At 39.3% G+C, this 13344-nt stretch overlaps 1 protein-coding gene across 1 annotated transcript in view; it reads left to right on the top strand.

Annotated features, from left to right (window-relative positions):
* st6galnac3 (ST6 (alpha-N-acetyl-neuraminyl-2,3-beta-galactosyl-1,3)-N-acetylgalactosaminide alpha-2,6-sialyltransferase 3) overlaps nt 1-3275 on the top strand; it is a 99680-nt gene extending 96405 nt beyond the window's left edge. Inside the window, exon 6 of the mRNA XM_042497443.1 lies at nt 2252-3275. Within this exon, the coding sequence (XP_042353377.1) occupies nt 2252-2441 (190 nt within the window). The 3' untranslated portion in view covers nt 2442-3275. The remainder of the gene's footprint in view (nt 1-2251) is intronic.
* The last annotated feature ends 10069 nt before the right edge of the window (nt 3276-13344 follow it).

A 13344-nucleotide genomic window follows, 5' to 3' on the forward strand; every position in this document is an offset into this window, starting at 1 on the left:
TCAACCTGAGCTCTCTCTATCCCCCCGAATCAAACACTTTTACCTAATACGCGGTGAAAATCCTGCCTTTTATCCTCTCCGTGTTCCCCGTGCACAGCGGGAGTTGAAATATAAACAGCCCCAGACACATGGCAGAGAGGAGTGATAATTCAACCAGCACCGAGGATTTTATGATTCAGTGAGGCAGTTAAGGGGCGGCGTTCTCTGCCTGCCTGTCTCTCACTTATTTCCTTCCTCTCCTGCACGAGACAGGAAGAGATTGTGTTTCACTGAGTTTCTGAATGGACAATTTAGTGTCACACAAAGTGCTTTTGGCAGCAGACTGCTCCGGTGCAACAAGAAGAAGTGATGTTTTGTGTGACGACGTTCGGAGCTGGAGTCAGAATTGACCCCAGCAGAGAGAGAGGGTGAAATTGAATTTATTTGTTAACGCCGGAGCGCACCGCTGTGATTGGGCTGTGTGTTACTGTAAGCTGGCAGACAGCCACGGTGGCTTTCTCGCCGTGGACCCACTGGTGACGGCTGTTTCTCTTCTGTCTGTGTTCATTCTCCCAATGAAATTGTTACACAAGTCATCTTCTCATAAAGCCGTCACTCGCTATTAGACCAACTGCAGAGTGCTCAATGAATCTATTCTGCCGCTGCGAGCTCGCTGCTGTTGTCATTGATTCCTCCTTCTTTTTAATGGTTTGGAGATGCAAACTGTAAATAGAGAAACTCAAAGTGAAATCCAGGTCAGAATGACTCAACTTCCCGACTGTACATTATGAGTCAGAATAGGAATAAACATTGTCGTGGTATCTTACCAATATTAACATTATTTATCGAATAAATCTGGTCGCCAACAGCAGCTCCTGTGTCTTTTTAAATGAGGGAAACCTGCTGAGAGCAGGATTTTGCCCGAGGCAGCATCACTTCAAACTGCTGAATGCTGTGTCTTCAGTTTAATACTTTAATAATTTAGTTTTCTTCTTATTTCAGATAATAAAAGTTGTAATCTGCTGACTGGAATTCGTCCAAAGCTGTTTTAAAAAGATGCTTGAAGCAAAATCATCATGAAACAATACCTTCATGCATCTAATTAATACTGAAAACGTTTTTGTTTTTGCTCGCATTTTGACAGGCTTAAGTTAAAGCTCTAAGACTTAGACATAGATATGTTTCACCCAAGTATTCAAAAATAATAATAATAATAGTTTAAGTATAATTAAATCCATCCACCTAGTACTGGCATGTCAAGATGCTGAACAATGAGCTGTTTATACAGCTGCACATAACATGAGACCACAATGTTAATGTATGCAAAATAAAAACTCAAGTAACCAATTTAGCTCGCAGCTTGTTTGTAATTATTGATAAAAACAACAGAATTTTCCAACAATAACATGATTTGATTCCCCTGAGAGTCAATAACATGATAATAAAATTACAGCCTGATTCTACTTTTAACCTTCGTTGTGACGTCGTGATGCGGCTGCTCTGATTAAATCTGCACTGATGTGATTAAATGTGATCGATCGGCCAATCGCAGGGTGAGCTGAGTCAGATTGATCCCGCTGCCTCTCGTCTCATTATCAATTTATTTACTGGATGACAGTTTAAACAATCTCTGTGCTCATTAAATACACGCGTTTGCTGTGTGATGTTGCTGCGTGGCTTGTTGTAAAATTATATTTCAAAAAAATATATCTTATTTTCCTCTGAGGTTCGCAGAGCTGCTCTTTCATTTAGATGCAGGAACTATAACAAACTGGAAAATGTACCTGGATTCATGGAAACATCCACAGTTAATCATTTCAAAGACGACTTTCAGAAACCAGGAGAAATTATACTTTTCTTTCTTTACCTTTTTTATGCTTTTTGTCCTCTTTTCTCTCTTTCTTTTTCTGTCTTTTTCTTGCTGTCCCTTTTCTTTGTCTTTCTTTTTTTGATATTTTGTTTTCTTTTGTTCTTTTTGTCCTTCCATCTGTCTTTCTTTCTTTCATTCTTTTGTTATTTCTTTCTTTCTTGGTTCTTTCATTCTTTTTGCCATTTTTGTTCTTTCTCTCCTTGTTTCTTTCTATTGTTATTTCTTTCTGTCTTTTATTATTTCTTTCACTCTTGTTTTTCTTTTCATTTGTTTTTTTGTCCTGTATATCTTTCATTCTGTTTTCTTTCTTTCATTATTTTTGTCTTTCTTTTTTTCTATCTCTTCTCTTCTCTCGCTTTCTGTCTTTTTTTCTTCCTCTCTTTTCTGTCGTGTCCTCTTCAGGACGGAGGGATACAGAAAGGTTCCCTACCACTACTACGAGGCGGGCAGCCGGGACGAGTGCGCCGAGTACCTGCTCCATGAGAGCGCCCCGTACGGCGGCCACCGCTTCATCACTGAGAAATCTGTGTTCTCAAAGTGGGCCAAAACTCACGCCATCAAGTTCTTCAACCCGCCGTGGCAGCTGTCGTGACCCCGGCTGAACGGACGCGGAGACACGACACTGTCATCATCGTCTTCATCCGGGGAGCAGCTGGATCTCAACACTGACACAAAGCGTGTTCCCTGATGTGCACAAACATCCATTTTGGCACAAATTCCACTTCATATCCATTAAAAAAAGGTTGGTTTATGGCTGCTTGTCAAGTCCTGGATGGCGAATGTCCAGGATGTGTTTGTTTTTTATGACAGCCTCTCAAACAGACAAAGGTTTGACCAACATGAACAGCAAAAACTCATCTCCTGCTTCTTGGAAAGTCTTTCTCTCCTGAGTTTGAGAGCTGAAGAAAGTGCACAGCACGCTGCTCTTCACTGACTAATCGATCCGTTCGCTGCTCTGTGAGTTTAGCGAAAGATAGCTCCGAGATTAACTTGGGTGAGAAAAAAAAGAGGGGAAAACAACACGAAGAAGAAACAACCATCTGCCAACTTTCTGTGACCTCAGCAGCATACATGTCTGCAGGCTCTGCACATCGCAAAGGCTGAATTGAAATGTTTTTCGGGACCGGAGCTGAAGAGGAGCTCAGCTGCTGCAGAGACGACTCGTGTTGCCATGGACGCCTGACGAGCTCGCCTACTCTGTTTCCTCAGCGCGTCTGTCCTCCTCTGTCAGGCTGTAATTAATCTATAAGGAGCATCATTCAGGCCTTCATCCCTGACCAAGGGATTACTGAAGGCAGGTTTCAATTTACTTCCCCCCAACTTAAAAAGCTTCAGCACATTTTATTTGGAAACGAAACAGCAAACTAGAACCAGAGTTGTCGAGTTATAAACAGCTTGTTGTTGTTGCTGTACGGTAGCAGAGAAGTGCCAGAACAGAAAAATAAAACTGATCAGTGTCAGACAATCATATGAAAAGTTTGTTGTCATAACAAGATGTTTTTTCACATTTTTCCAGATAAGATATTGTCATGTTGTAATTTATTAGATGTTTTCATGTGAACATTTTTTTTCTTTTAGAATATGAAAAGTTTTGGTTAAATGTTTTGTAACATAAAAATATTTTCTTATAATATATTATTATTGTTATTATTATTATTATTATTTATTATTATATTTATATTTAATATAATAATAATTAATAATATATTTTTTAATAACATAAAATGAAAATATCTTGTTATAACATAAAACATCATGTTTTAATGAAAAAAAATGTTATATCATAAAAACATCTCATTATAACATGAAAACATCTTGTGTTTACTTGAAAATATTTGTGATATATAAAACCATCTTGTTATAACACGGAAATATAATAAAAATGTGAAAAAAAAATTTTATAATGAGAAACTTTTCCTGATACTGATCTCTCTTTTTTTTTCCGGCCCGGCATTTCTACGCTTCTGTGACGCTGTGTGTGTATTAACTCACACAAATTAAAGATGTCAGCTTATTCTCTCTTTTTTTATAATGCTGTGAAATTTTAAGAGACATATTTTGGCTTGACGTCCAGATAGGTTGCTAATTTATTCCGCAGAGATAGAAGCTCCTGACGCTCTTTAACAGTGTGCCATTGACGATGTGAGCATCACAGCACATAGAGCAATGTGCAATTAGAAACTCCACTCTCACGGAAGGAGTTAAATCACTTGTGACCCCGCAGAGGGAGAGATTTATGTGTGCAGTGAAACCATTTGAAGTTAATTGTATTCTATTATCATTTTGTGCCTGCAATATACTCTGCAGTTCATTGTATGGAGACAGAGGCGGATGCTCTCTCTCCCGCTCGCTCATATTCTCATCCAGCTTTGTGCCTCTTTGTGTACAGTATCACTGTGTGAACACATCTTCCCATTTGTCTTTGAAAGCAGCGCGCGTGTCTCCCGGTTCAGGTCATTACATTTGAATGCATCTGTTCCAGGACAGTGGAGAATAATCAGTGAAGTGCTGAGGTGTGTAGGCTGGCTGGTAGCTGTGGAGGGCTGAAGCACTCTGGCTGTGACCGTGACTCCCCCCCCCCCCCCCCCCTCGAGGCTGTGATTAGTGTCCCGGTCAGAGCCGCGGCCCAGAGGGGAGGACTGGAAAGATTCAAAGACTTCTAATTTAGGCGCCTTGATGCACAGGGTCCCTGACGACTGTAATAAACTGCAGCTGAGCTTCACAATCTCACTCCTGCTGCAGAGAGCTGTTTACTATCACACATGGCCACTCCACGTCTCTCAGTAAGCAGCATCGATTTGGTGATTTACAGGTCAAAAGACACGAGGGTTAAAACTGGCTTTTGGATGTCTTTGCAGGGACGTAGCTGAAGTCATGTCCTCTGTATTTGTGAACACTGGGGTTTTAGCTACTTGGGAGTTTACATAAAGTAGTGTGGTGGGATTTATAAGCCAATTACAGCAGTGGTATGTTTGAATTTGACTACAGTGTTAAGGCAACTGAATAAATAAAGTTTTCACCATTTATCCCGAAAAAAGCAGTTCATGGCAGCGTGAAGGAGGCTTTACAAAGGGATTTAGATCTTTATGTCGGGAAGGAAAATTCAACTGAACCGTTAAAGGAGCTGTATGCGACATTCAGAGCATTTCTAAAGCCCTTTTTGCACAGAGATCCCACGATAGGGCTGCAGTCAAGTCTTATTTGCTCTTTTATTAAGATGCATAATGCCGCCACAGTGTGTGATTTTAGACAGCATGCCAGCATTCTGGAAGCAAAGGAGACTTGTCTGGTAACACAACAGCTCTAGATTTTTATGTTTTTGTACTTTCCATTTTTTCTCAGCAGCAGTTTGTGGAGTTTGAGTGGCGTCGTAGAAGAAAGGAAAGGGAGATGCGAGGCAAGGGATTGCAAACTTTTAGACTGGCATTCTGCTGCTCCACCTGTGCCCAGAGTACACTCTGTGCTCCAAGAACATGGTGCCAGATGTTCTATGGCAGCTAATCTCATCCTTTGCTCAGAGTGTAAGGAGCTCCCGGACCTCATTGTTTCCCCAATTTGTGGATGCTTTCCGCTGTTCTTGTTTTTGTTGGCCACCACCTGCTGAAAGCTGCTCTTTAAATCTCCAGCGGGGGGTCACACACAAAACACGTCATCAAAACTTCACACCCGTCCTGTACATAGTCCTGTTCTGCTGTCTGTCCCTTTTACACAGATATTAATTTGATCCTGTTGCTATCCCGCCTCAAAGGCGAGACAACTCTGTCTCCCCGTTCTGTGATTGTACCTTTTATACAGAACGGTAAGGCGGAATAAATATGTGACATTCCCGCCTTGAATAGGTTCTGTAAAACGGGCCAAAGATTCAGACTCTGAGGCGGGATTGTCTGCACACAAACATGGAGGTGGCTGAGCTGAACGTGCACGCGCGACTGCACCATCTACCACAAAAGAAAAGCTCCGATTACAGCACACACTCAGAGGAAGTGTGACTTCATTCTCTGCTCAGGACGCCATCGCTCTGTGAAATCTTTACACAGCAGATAACAGTCTGCGATTATATTAATGCTCCGAATGTTGTACACAGCTCCTTTAGATAACACTATGATACCCTGTTTTTGGTTTTTCGGTCAGAGTTATCTGAGGGTGGTGGGGTGTATTTTGGGGAACTTATGACTTCAGTGCCTCTAAAATTTTGGCTGCAGTCCTGTGTTTACATTACACATATCTATTGTTGCTATGCAGTCAAATGACTATGAGTTCTAGTCCACAATTTGATGCAAACCAGGTCCTAACTACACAAATACAAATATAGTGAAATGTGTTTCTTGAACTGCTTTTGAGAAAACGATTATACGCAACACAGACAACTACAAAAAACTAGCCTCTTTCCACTGTGCATACTTTTTTAAAGACCCTGGGAACTTTTTTAGGAACTCATGGTCAACATTTAGTTCTCAGACCCCTAAAAAGAACCGACCCTGTGGATAGTACTCTCAGATGGCCCAGGAGTTATTAGGCTGGAGTTTGTTGTACTGTAAGTGTGCCTCATTGGTCAAACACAAGCCTCAGGTGGCTTCAACTTGTGTACAAAAATCATTCAGAAAGAAAGCAAACCGTCACTGCTAGTATTAATATTAGAGCTGGCAATGGAAATTTCTTCTAGCGTTATGCTCTCAGGCGTTTTCAGGTTTCACCTCATGTTGCACGTCTCTTGCAACATCATTTCAAAAAGCACGATCGTGCATCTGCAAAGAACAACATAATGACTCTTTGTTGTTGTTGTTGCATTGTGTGTGAAAACTGCATCTTAAACAGTGCCGTCATTTGTTGATCCATCATCAGTCCAATCTCAATCTTCACTTTTCTTCACTTGCTACAGAAGCACAAACAGAAATGTACAGTTCATTTTGTTCCTGAGTTTAGTTTTTGGGATGCTTATTGCCTAAAACTATTTGGTTGGAAAGAGGCTAATTAACATTTCAAGCTCATTTAGTTTCTGTTTTAATTTGTTTTGCCAAATCACTATTTCCGAGATCAAGAATGAACTTTTATCCACACGGGAGAGAAGTAATAACACTCATAACTCATAATTCTCCTGTTGAAGATTGTGAGACACAAAAAAAGTTAATAATGTGGACTAGGGGTGGGGGAAAAAAATTATACAGCATAGTATTGCAATATTTTTTGCATGGCAATACTGTATCAATGCACAGATGCCAACTATGATTTTTTTTAAATTATATAAATGATTAATATTTCAAATACATATGAAACCTTTGGTAGCCTACTAGACTAAAGAGTCTGTTATTTTTTTTCAGTCCAATTGATACAAGTTGCTGCTATAAAAGTGAGTGAAGTGTGCTGAAGTTGTCCTTTGAGGACATAGCAGATGGACAAAAGGGTAAAAAAATCACAATATATGGCAATATATGTTATACTGCAATACGCAGCATGTCGTAAAACATGTAAGACTGATAATATTGCATCATGAGTAACAAGGTTCCCGCACATTTTATGGAGAAAATTTTAAAACTTTTCCATGACAAATAATACAATATGGACAAATATGAATTCACTTCGTTACAGTTTTAACCCATTCTACTATTTTGACCTGCAAACAACCCAAACGCTGCTGCTCTCTGGGTTATTGTGTGTCAGCTGCATGTTTAGTAACATTTCTCAGGAAAAGGGAAATAAAATCTGATCTCTCTCAGCCGAGTAAGAATCCCAAGAACTTACCGAAAATGACCTACAACTCAAAACTCATTGTAAGTCCGCCTGGCTGACAAGAGCATCAGCAAAATGTAAAACTGCCCTATTTTACATTCCACCCGTTGTAGCACAGCGTATAGGCGATGACCGTAACACAGACGGGGTCACGGTTCAGATTTCCTCTGGGATGACTCGTGCTCGAGAGATGCGCAGTATCCCAGCAGCTGCGGATCAAAGTATCCTCCACACGATGTAAAGCAGAAACGTCCTACTGCATTATTTCTCCTGTTCGGGAACGATAAGATCTGGGCCTCGGGAAGACATTCTCTCTGCTCTTTGCAGAAAAACAGCCCTTGATACTGGAGTCATACAGTACGTCATGCATGTTACATGATTAATGCACATTTTATATATTTCCACTCAGCCTGTGATTGTGCAGTCATCTGGCAGCTCTCCACGACTCAGTTTTACCTCTGCTGTACAGAATATACACCGTAAATTGTAAAGCGCTTCACACCAAGATGAGATTTTAACTCCTGTTCTGTCGTCCCGTGATTTTTAAGATTTATACTGTTTACTCACAACCAGAAGAAAAGCACCGCATTTCTTCTGTTCATCTTCCATCCCTTCTCTTGTTGTTTTTATTTTAATGGTTGCTTTTATTTTTCGTAGATGCAGTGGTTTGTGTGCAGCTTTTTTTTTTTTTTGTTTCTGCTGCAGGTTGCGTGTTGCCAACATTTTCTGCTGCTTCAGGCTGTGCTCTCGGTTATTTTCTGATCAACAAACGCTCCATTGTTCTCAGCCAGAACACACTGGAAGAATAACCACAGATGTATTATACTGGATATTATGGAGAATACGCCCTTATATAGGCTCCCATGAATCATCTGCGGCTCACAGGAAGAGGACCGCAGACAAATACTAAAATCATGAATAAAAATGTGAGCAGAGTGGGAGGCCAGATATATCTACTTTTACTTATTTATATTTTTCCTCAGTAAGATTTATCTTTAAAGGAATATTTCAACATTTTGGAGGAAAAACAAAACGGTTATTCGTGTTCTCAGAGGGAGTCAGATGAGCAGTTTGATGATGTAACTCTCTCATGTCTGTGCAGTCATGAAGCTGCAGCCAGCAGTTTACTTTTGCTTAGTTTAGCTATGTTAAGAAGCCTTTCTAAAGCAATTAAACCATAAAAGCAAATTTTTTTAGTTGGATTTTTTTAAAAACACACAGGGAAAAGAGGCAATCAGCACCTTGACATGAACCGTCCCACAAATTGCAAAATAAATTTGAAAGGAGACAAAATTTTAAAAAGGAGAGTCATAACTAGGGTAAAATATTAAGAAAATTGTATATATTATAATTGTCATGATTTTATATTTAAAATCGGCCACAGAAAAAGTATATATATATTTGTTGTTGTATTTTATTCCTGTTTATATTATTTTACTTTTCTTTTCTGCAAATAGAGTTGTTTTTTTGGTTGGTTGTTTTTTTTTCTTTTTTTTTACTAATTTCTGTCTATTTTTGGCTAATTCCTTGTCAAGTTGCTCATTGCCTTTTGACAAAGTGCAGGTGGAGTTCTCCTTGAGTTCTTTTTTCCTCAGCAGCAGTTTGTAACTCATGGGATGTATAATTGATCTGTTGATCCATTCAGAGCTGATCAGATTACAGATTTTAGACCTAACAGAATTAATGCTCTCCTGCTCCGTCTGTGCCCAGAGTACGCTCTGCGCTCCGAGAGTGTGATGCAATGAATAACCGAACAATATATACTGTATATTTCAACAGTGCTCCTAATAAACGAACAAAAAGAAAATCTATACACGTGTTTTAATCGTGGTGAGCCATCACAGATGACTATGTGGGAAACCCTGAGAGTATTATCAATCTTCTTATCTAACCCTCCAGCACAGCGATTAAGCGTATTTCCAAAAATGTTGACCTATTCCTTATATAACTTTCTCTTGTTAATTTCTAATTCTGGCTCTTTTGTTTTCAACCACAGCTTGAACTAATTATTTCAGTTTGCTTGGAAATGGTTTCATCCATCCTCTCAAACTTGAAGCAGACTCTTCTCTTCTTTGTACCTCGCTGTATATATATGCTAATGAAAAAAACAAAAAACACATTGCTTGTCCCCAGCTTCTCAGCAGCAGAAGTGGCGGTGGTATGAGCCCCGATTGTTCGCTCGCTGTATAATGCGAAGTTAAAAAGCAAACTGAAGGTCACTACCGTTAAAACAGCCGGCTTTAAAAATCCTGATTAAAAGGTCTCGGTCTGAAGGTCTGTGGAACAAAGATGTGAACTTCATTATTCCTCACCGCTTATTATTTTTGTCTCAGTTTCCTGCTGTGATCAGTCGAGATAATTACTGTTTTTTTCCAGATTTTAAAGATTGTCTGACTCAAAAACCTAAGTTTGTAGCATTTTCCCTCCTGACTGTTGTACTTGTTGCCATTTTCTCAAATGCCTCAAGTGCTTTCTTACAATGAACTTATTTTCTCTTTCCCGTGTGCATGTCTTAAATATTTTTTGTGTGTGTTGTGAAGCACTTTCCTCTTTTTTTTTTATTTTCAGGTCAAGTGTCCTTGTGAAATGTGTAACTTTGGGTGTGTGTTGAGTTACATAGAATGTAATAAAACACTAAAGTTGTTATAATGAAAGTTGTTTTTGCTAACACAGCTAACACACTTCTTTTTTATCGGTGGTTAAATAACATCCAAATGCTGCATGGACTATTGCAGGTTATTGAAATGTACATTTTGTTAAAAAAAATGTAGTGATTATATGTATTATTCTGTCATTTGCTGTCTACGTATTAGCCCAAATTAGATATATTGTGAATGTTCTTATTTTTACAGACGTGTCCTCTGTGTCTTTTGTTCTCTGTGGGGATTAAAGAAAACCGAAAAACCCTGTTATACAATTAAAGTCCTTTCTAAACATAACAGAATGTAAAAAAAATGTCTTCATGTTATATGAATGGAGCCCGAGCTGAGCTGTCATCTCAAATCTGGCGTCTCATGAGATTTTTAAAACATCAGTGAGGGAGCGGAGATGTGCTGGGTTCAGACAGGTCTCAGGAGTTTCGGTGAGCAAGAGAGTTTTTTTATGTAACCTCTGCATAAATAAAGAAGTTGAGTTTTTAAAATATAATGCTCACATTCATGGTTTTTATGCTACAGTGATGAATAAAGTATAAAAGAAAGAAGAGTGGTCCGAAGCAAAGCAGCAGGCTGAGATAGCCGGACTTGTTATTCCCACCTGCCGTGTAAACACTAATATCTTTCAAATTCCACCAATTTGTACCACAGGCTTATAAATGTTAATTCTCCTTAAAATGATTTTCATATGATTTACAACAACAAAGGTTTTGCAACAAACTTAAAGCTGCCCGGATTATTATTTAATCCTCATAATTAGGTTTTTATTGAATTTATCTGCAAAGCCACAAAATGTATCTGCAAAACATTTGTATTCAGACAAATTATTTTGTTTGTCTTCCCTTAAATATCTGCTACTAAAACATGAGGTTTAACTCAATGCATTGGTTGAGATTAAAGAGAGATGCAAGCCTTGTTAAAAAAATGTGTAAATGACAAGAGAAAGGGCTTATTTATACTCCCTTTATGTACAAGAATAAATACGCCCGTTTCGAACATAAATGTCACTGCCTGCATACTTCAGTGTGTCCTTTATGATAGCATAGATCCACCAACAGATGGAACAAGAGGGCACAGTCAAACGTTTCAGACAGCAGCACACTGAAGTGACGGTGGAAGACGCTGTAATCTTTTAGGGACTCTTAAAAAAAGCGGGGTTTCACCTGGGGGCGGAGCCTTATACTCTGCATCACACAGCATGGTGTGTGCCTGATGCGCGTCATTGTCAGCTCGTATTGAGACCGTCTCCTCGCTTGTCGGTTAAACTCACAAGCCGTAACCTAAAAAGTTGCTCATTAACTGGATATTTGCCTTAACAGCATGATAAAACTTACAGGAGACATCGTGCCAGAGATGATTTTGCAATATATGATAATCAATTCACAAAGAATGAGTTGGTTTTTGCTCCTCGTCGATGTACCTGAGCTGTAGAAGGTCCTCTGTAAGGTACCGTTATCATGCTAACAGGCCAGAATCACTTTGACTAATACAAACAACCACCATCTGCTAGTTTGAAGGGTTATTTCCTTTCCCGCAGTCGCTAAAGGTATGTGCTAGCTGTAGTCTTCGAGGTGCGTTCAAGCACGACTTTCTGGCCAACACACAGGTGACGTGAGAAAATGCAACTGTTGGCCTATTTTGCCGCCAGGTCGTTGATGTTGGTGTGGTGTGTCTGGGCCTTCAAACTGCAAATCATTGCAAAGAACACTTAAAGAGAAATAGAAACTGAGATTTTTGAGATTATAACTTTTATTTTACCTTTACCAACAGTTTTCTATTCTTAACAAGGTGAATTTAGGTCTCGTGCCAAAACCTCAACCACAAGAGGAAAAAGTCATTTTAAACTGTTTTCAAACTAAGAAGTACTTCGTGTGATTAATAAACGGACACATTAATGTGCTTTATGGGTTGAGTTCCCCTTTACAAATGAGTTGCTGGACGTTTGCATTTTCAAGACTGTTTGAGACGTGGCTTTTAATAATGCATCATTTCACTCCCATTTAAAAAAAAACACTAATCCCTAATTGTCATGCTGTTCCCAAAATGATGCCAAGTCTCGCCTTTTGTTGTATTTATCCACACACAAAGTAAGCCTGGGTAATGTTACAGCCACCCTTTCTTTTGGCTGTACTTGAATTAATTGACATTTTGCTGTTTGCCTGAGCTGTCCAACACCGACACAACGTCTCCAGCCCTGCAAGAGTGAGTCAGGTACAACAGCAGTCAAAAACAGCAGAAGTAAAACAGATAAACTGACAGTATGGAAAAGTATGTGCAATATATGTAACTGTTTTTAAAAATAAGCCTAAAAGTTAATGCAGGAAAAGTTGACAGTGTAAAGAGAGTAAAAAACTTAATAGCTGGGAGCATGGCCTCCAGTGTGAGTTATGGGAGTTTTGGACATGATGTAATTTGCACAAGGTTACACCAACAGAGAGACTAATGAGCCGTCAAGTAAAAAAAAAACAACTTTTTGAGTCTACCTTACCTTAAAGAGAAAAAGAAACAGCCCTCCATTTTCACTTCTGTTACCTTGACTGTGTTAGACCTCAATTACATTCCAGCCCATATTTACTTGATTTTTTTTCATTCTGCTTTTTTTTGTTTGTTTTGCTGGCAGCTGGCATGCGTTAGTATTTTCTGTTCTGTGCACAGCTTAACTGAGCAAGGTCAACGAGACAACTGGAATCTTTTCAATTCAGTGTTTGCAAATTTGTTCTTGCAGAGTGTTTGACCTCTGGAACATATTTGCAGAAGGATGTGCTCTCCGGGGCCAGATGGCGCTGCAATATGTAGCATTAGCGTGGCTCAGGGACGTGTACGGTGGTAATTATAAAATGTAAGGGAGGAAAGGAAGGAAGAAAAGCAAGATGAAGGATTTTATTTTTGCTTTCAATACACTTTCCTGTTAGAAGCATTTTTCTGCTGCTTCTCAGATCAATAAAAACTCACATTGACATATTCTTTAAGTTAAAAAGAAACATCAGCTACAGTATGCCCCATTTCCACACCGTGGCAGGCTTTCAAATAAGTCAGTATGTGTACTAGATTTCATGTTCTGTACATTATTGATCCACAGTGTGATAGAAAAAAACGGCGGAGCTGCTCACAGTT

This window comes from Plectropomus leopardus, chromosome 12, assembly GCF_008729295.1.
Source record: "Plectropomus leopardus isolate mb chromosome 12, YSFRI_Pleo_2.0, whole genome shotgun sequence".
NCBI lineage: Eukaryota > Metazoa > Chordata > Actinopteri > Perciformes > Serranidae > Plectropomus > Plectropomus leopardus.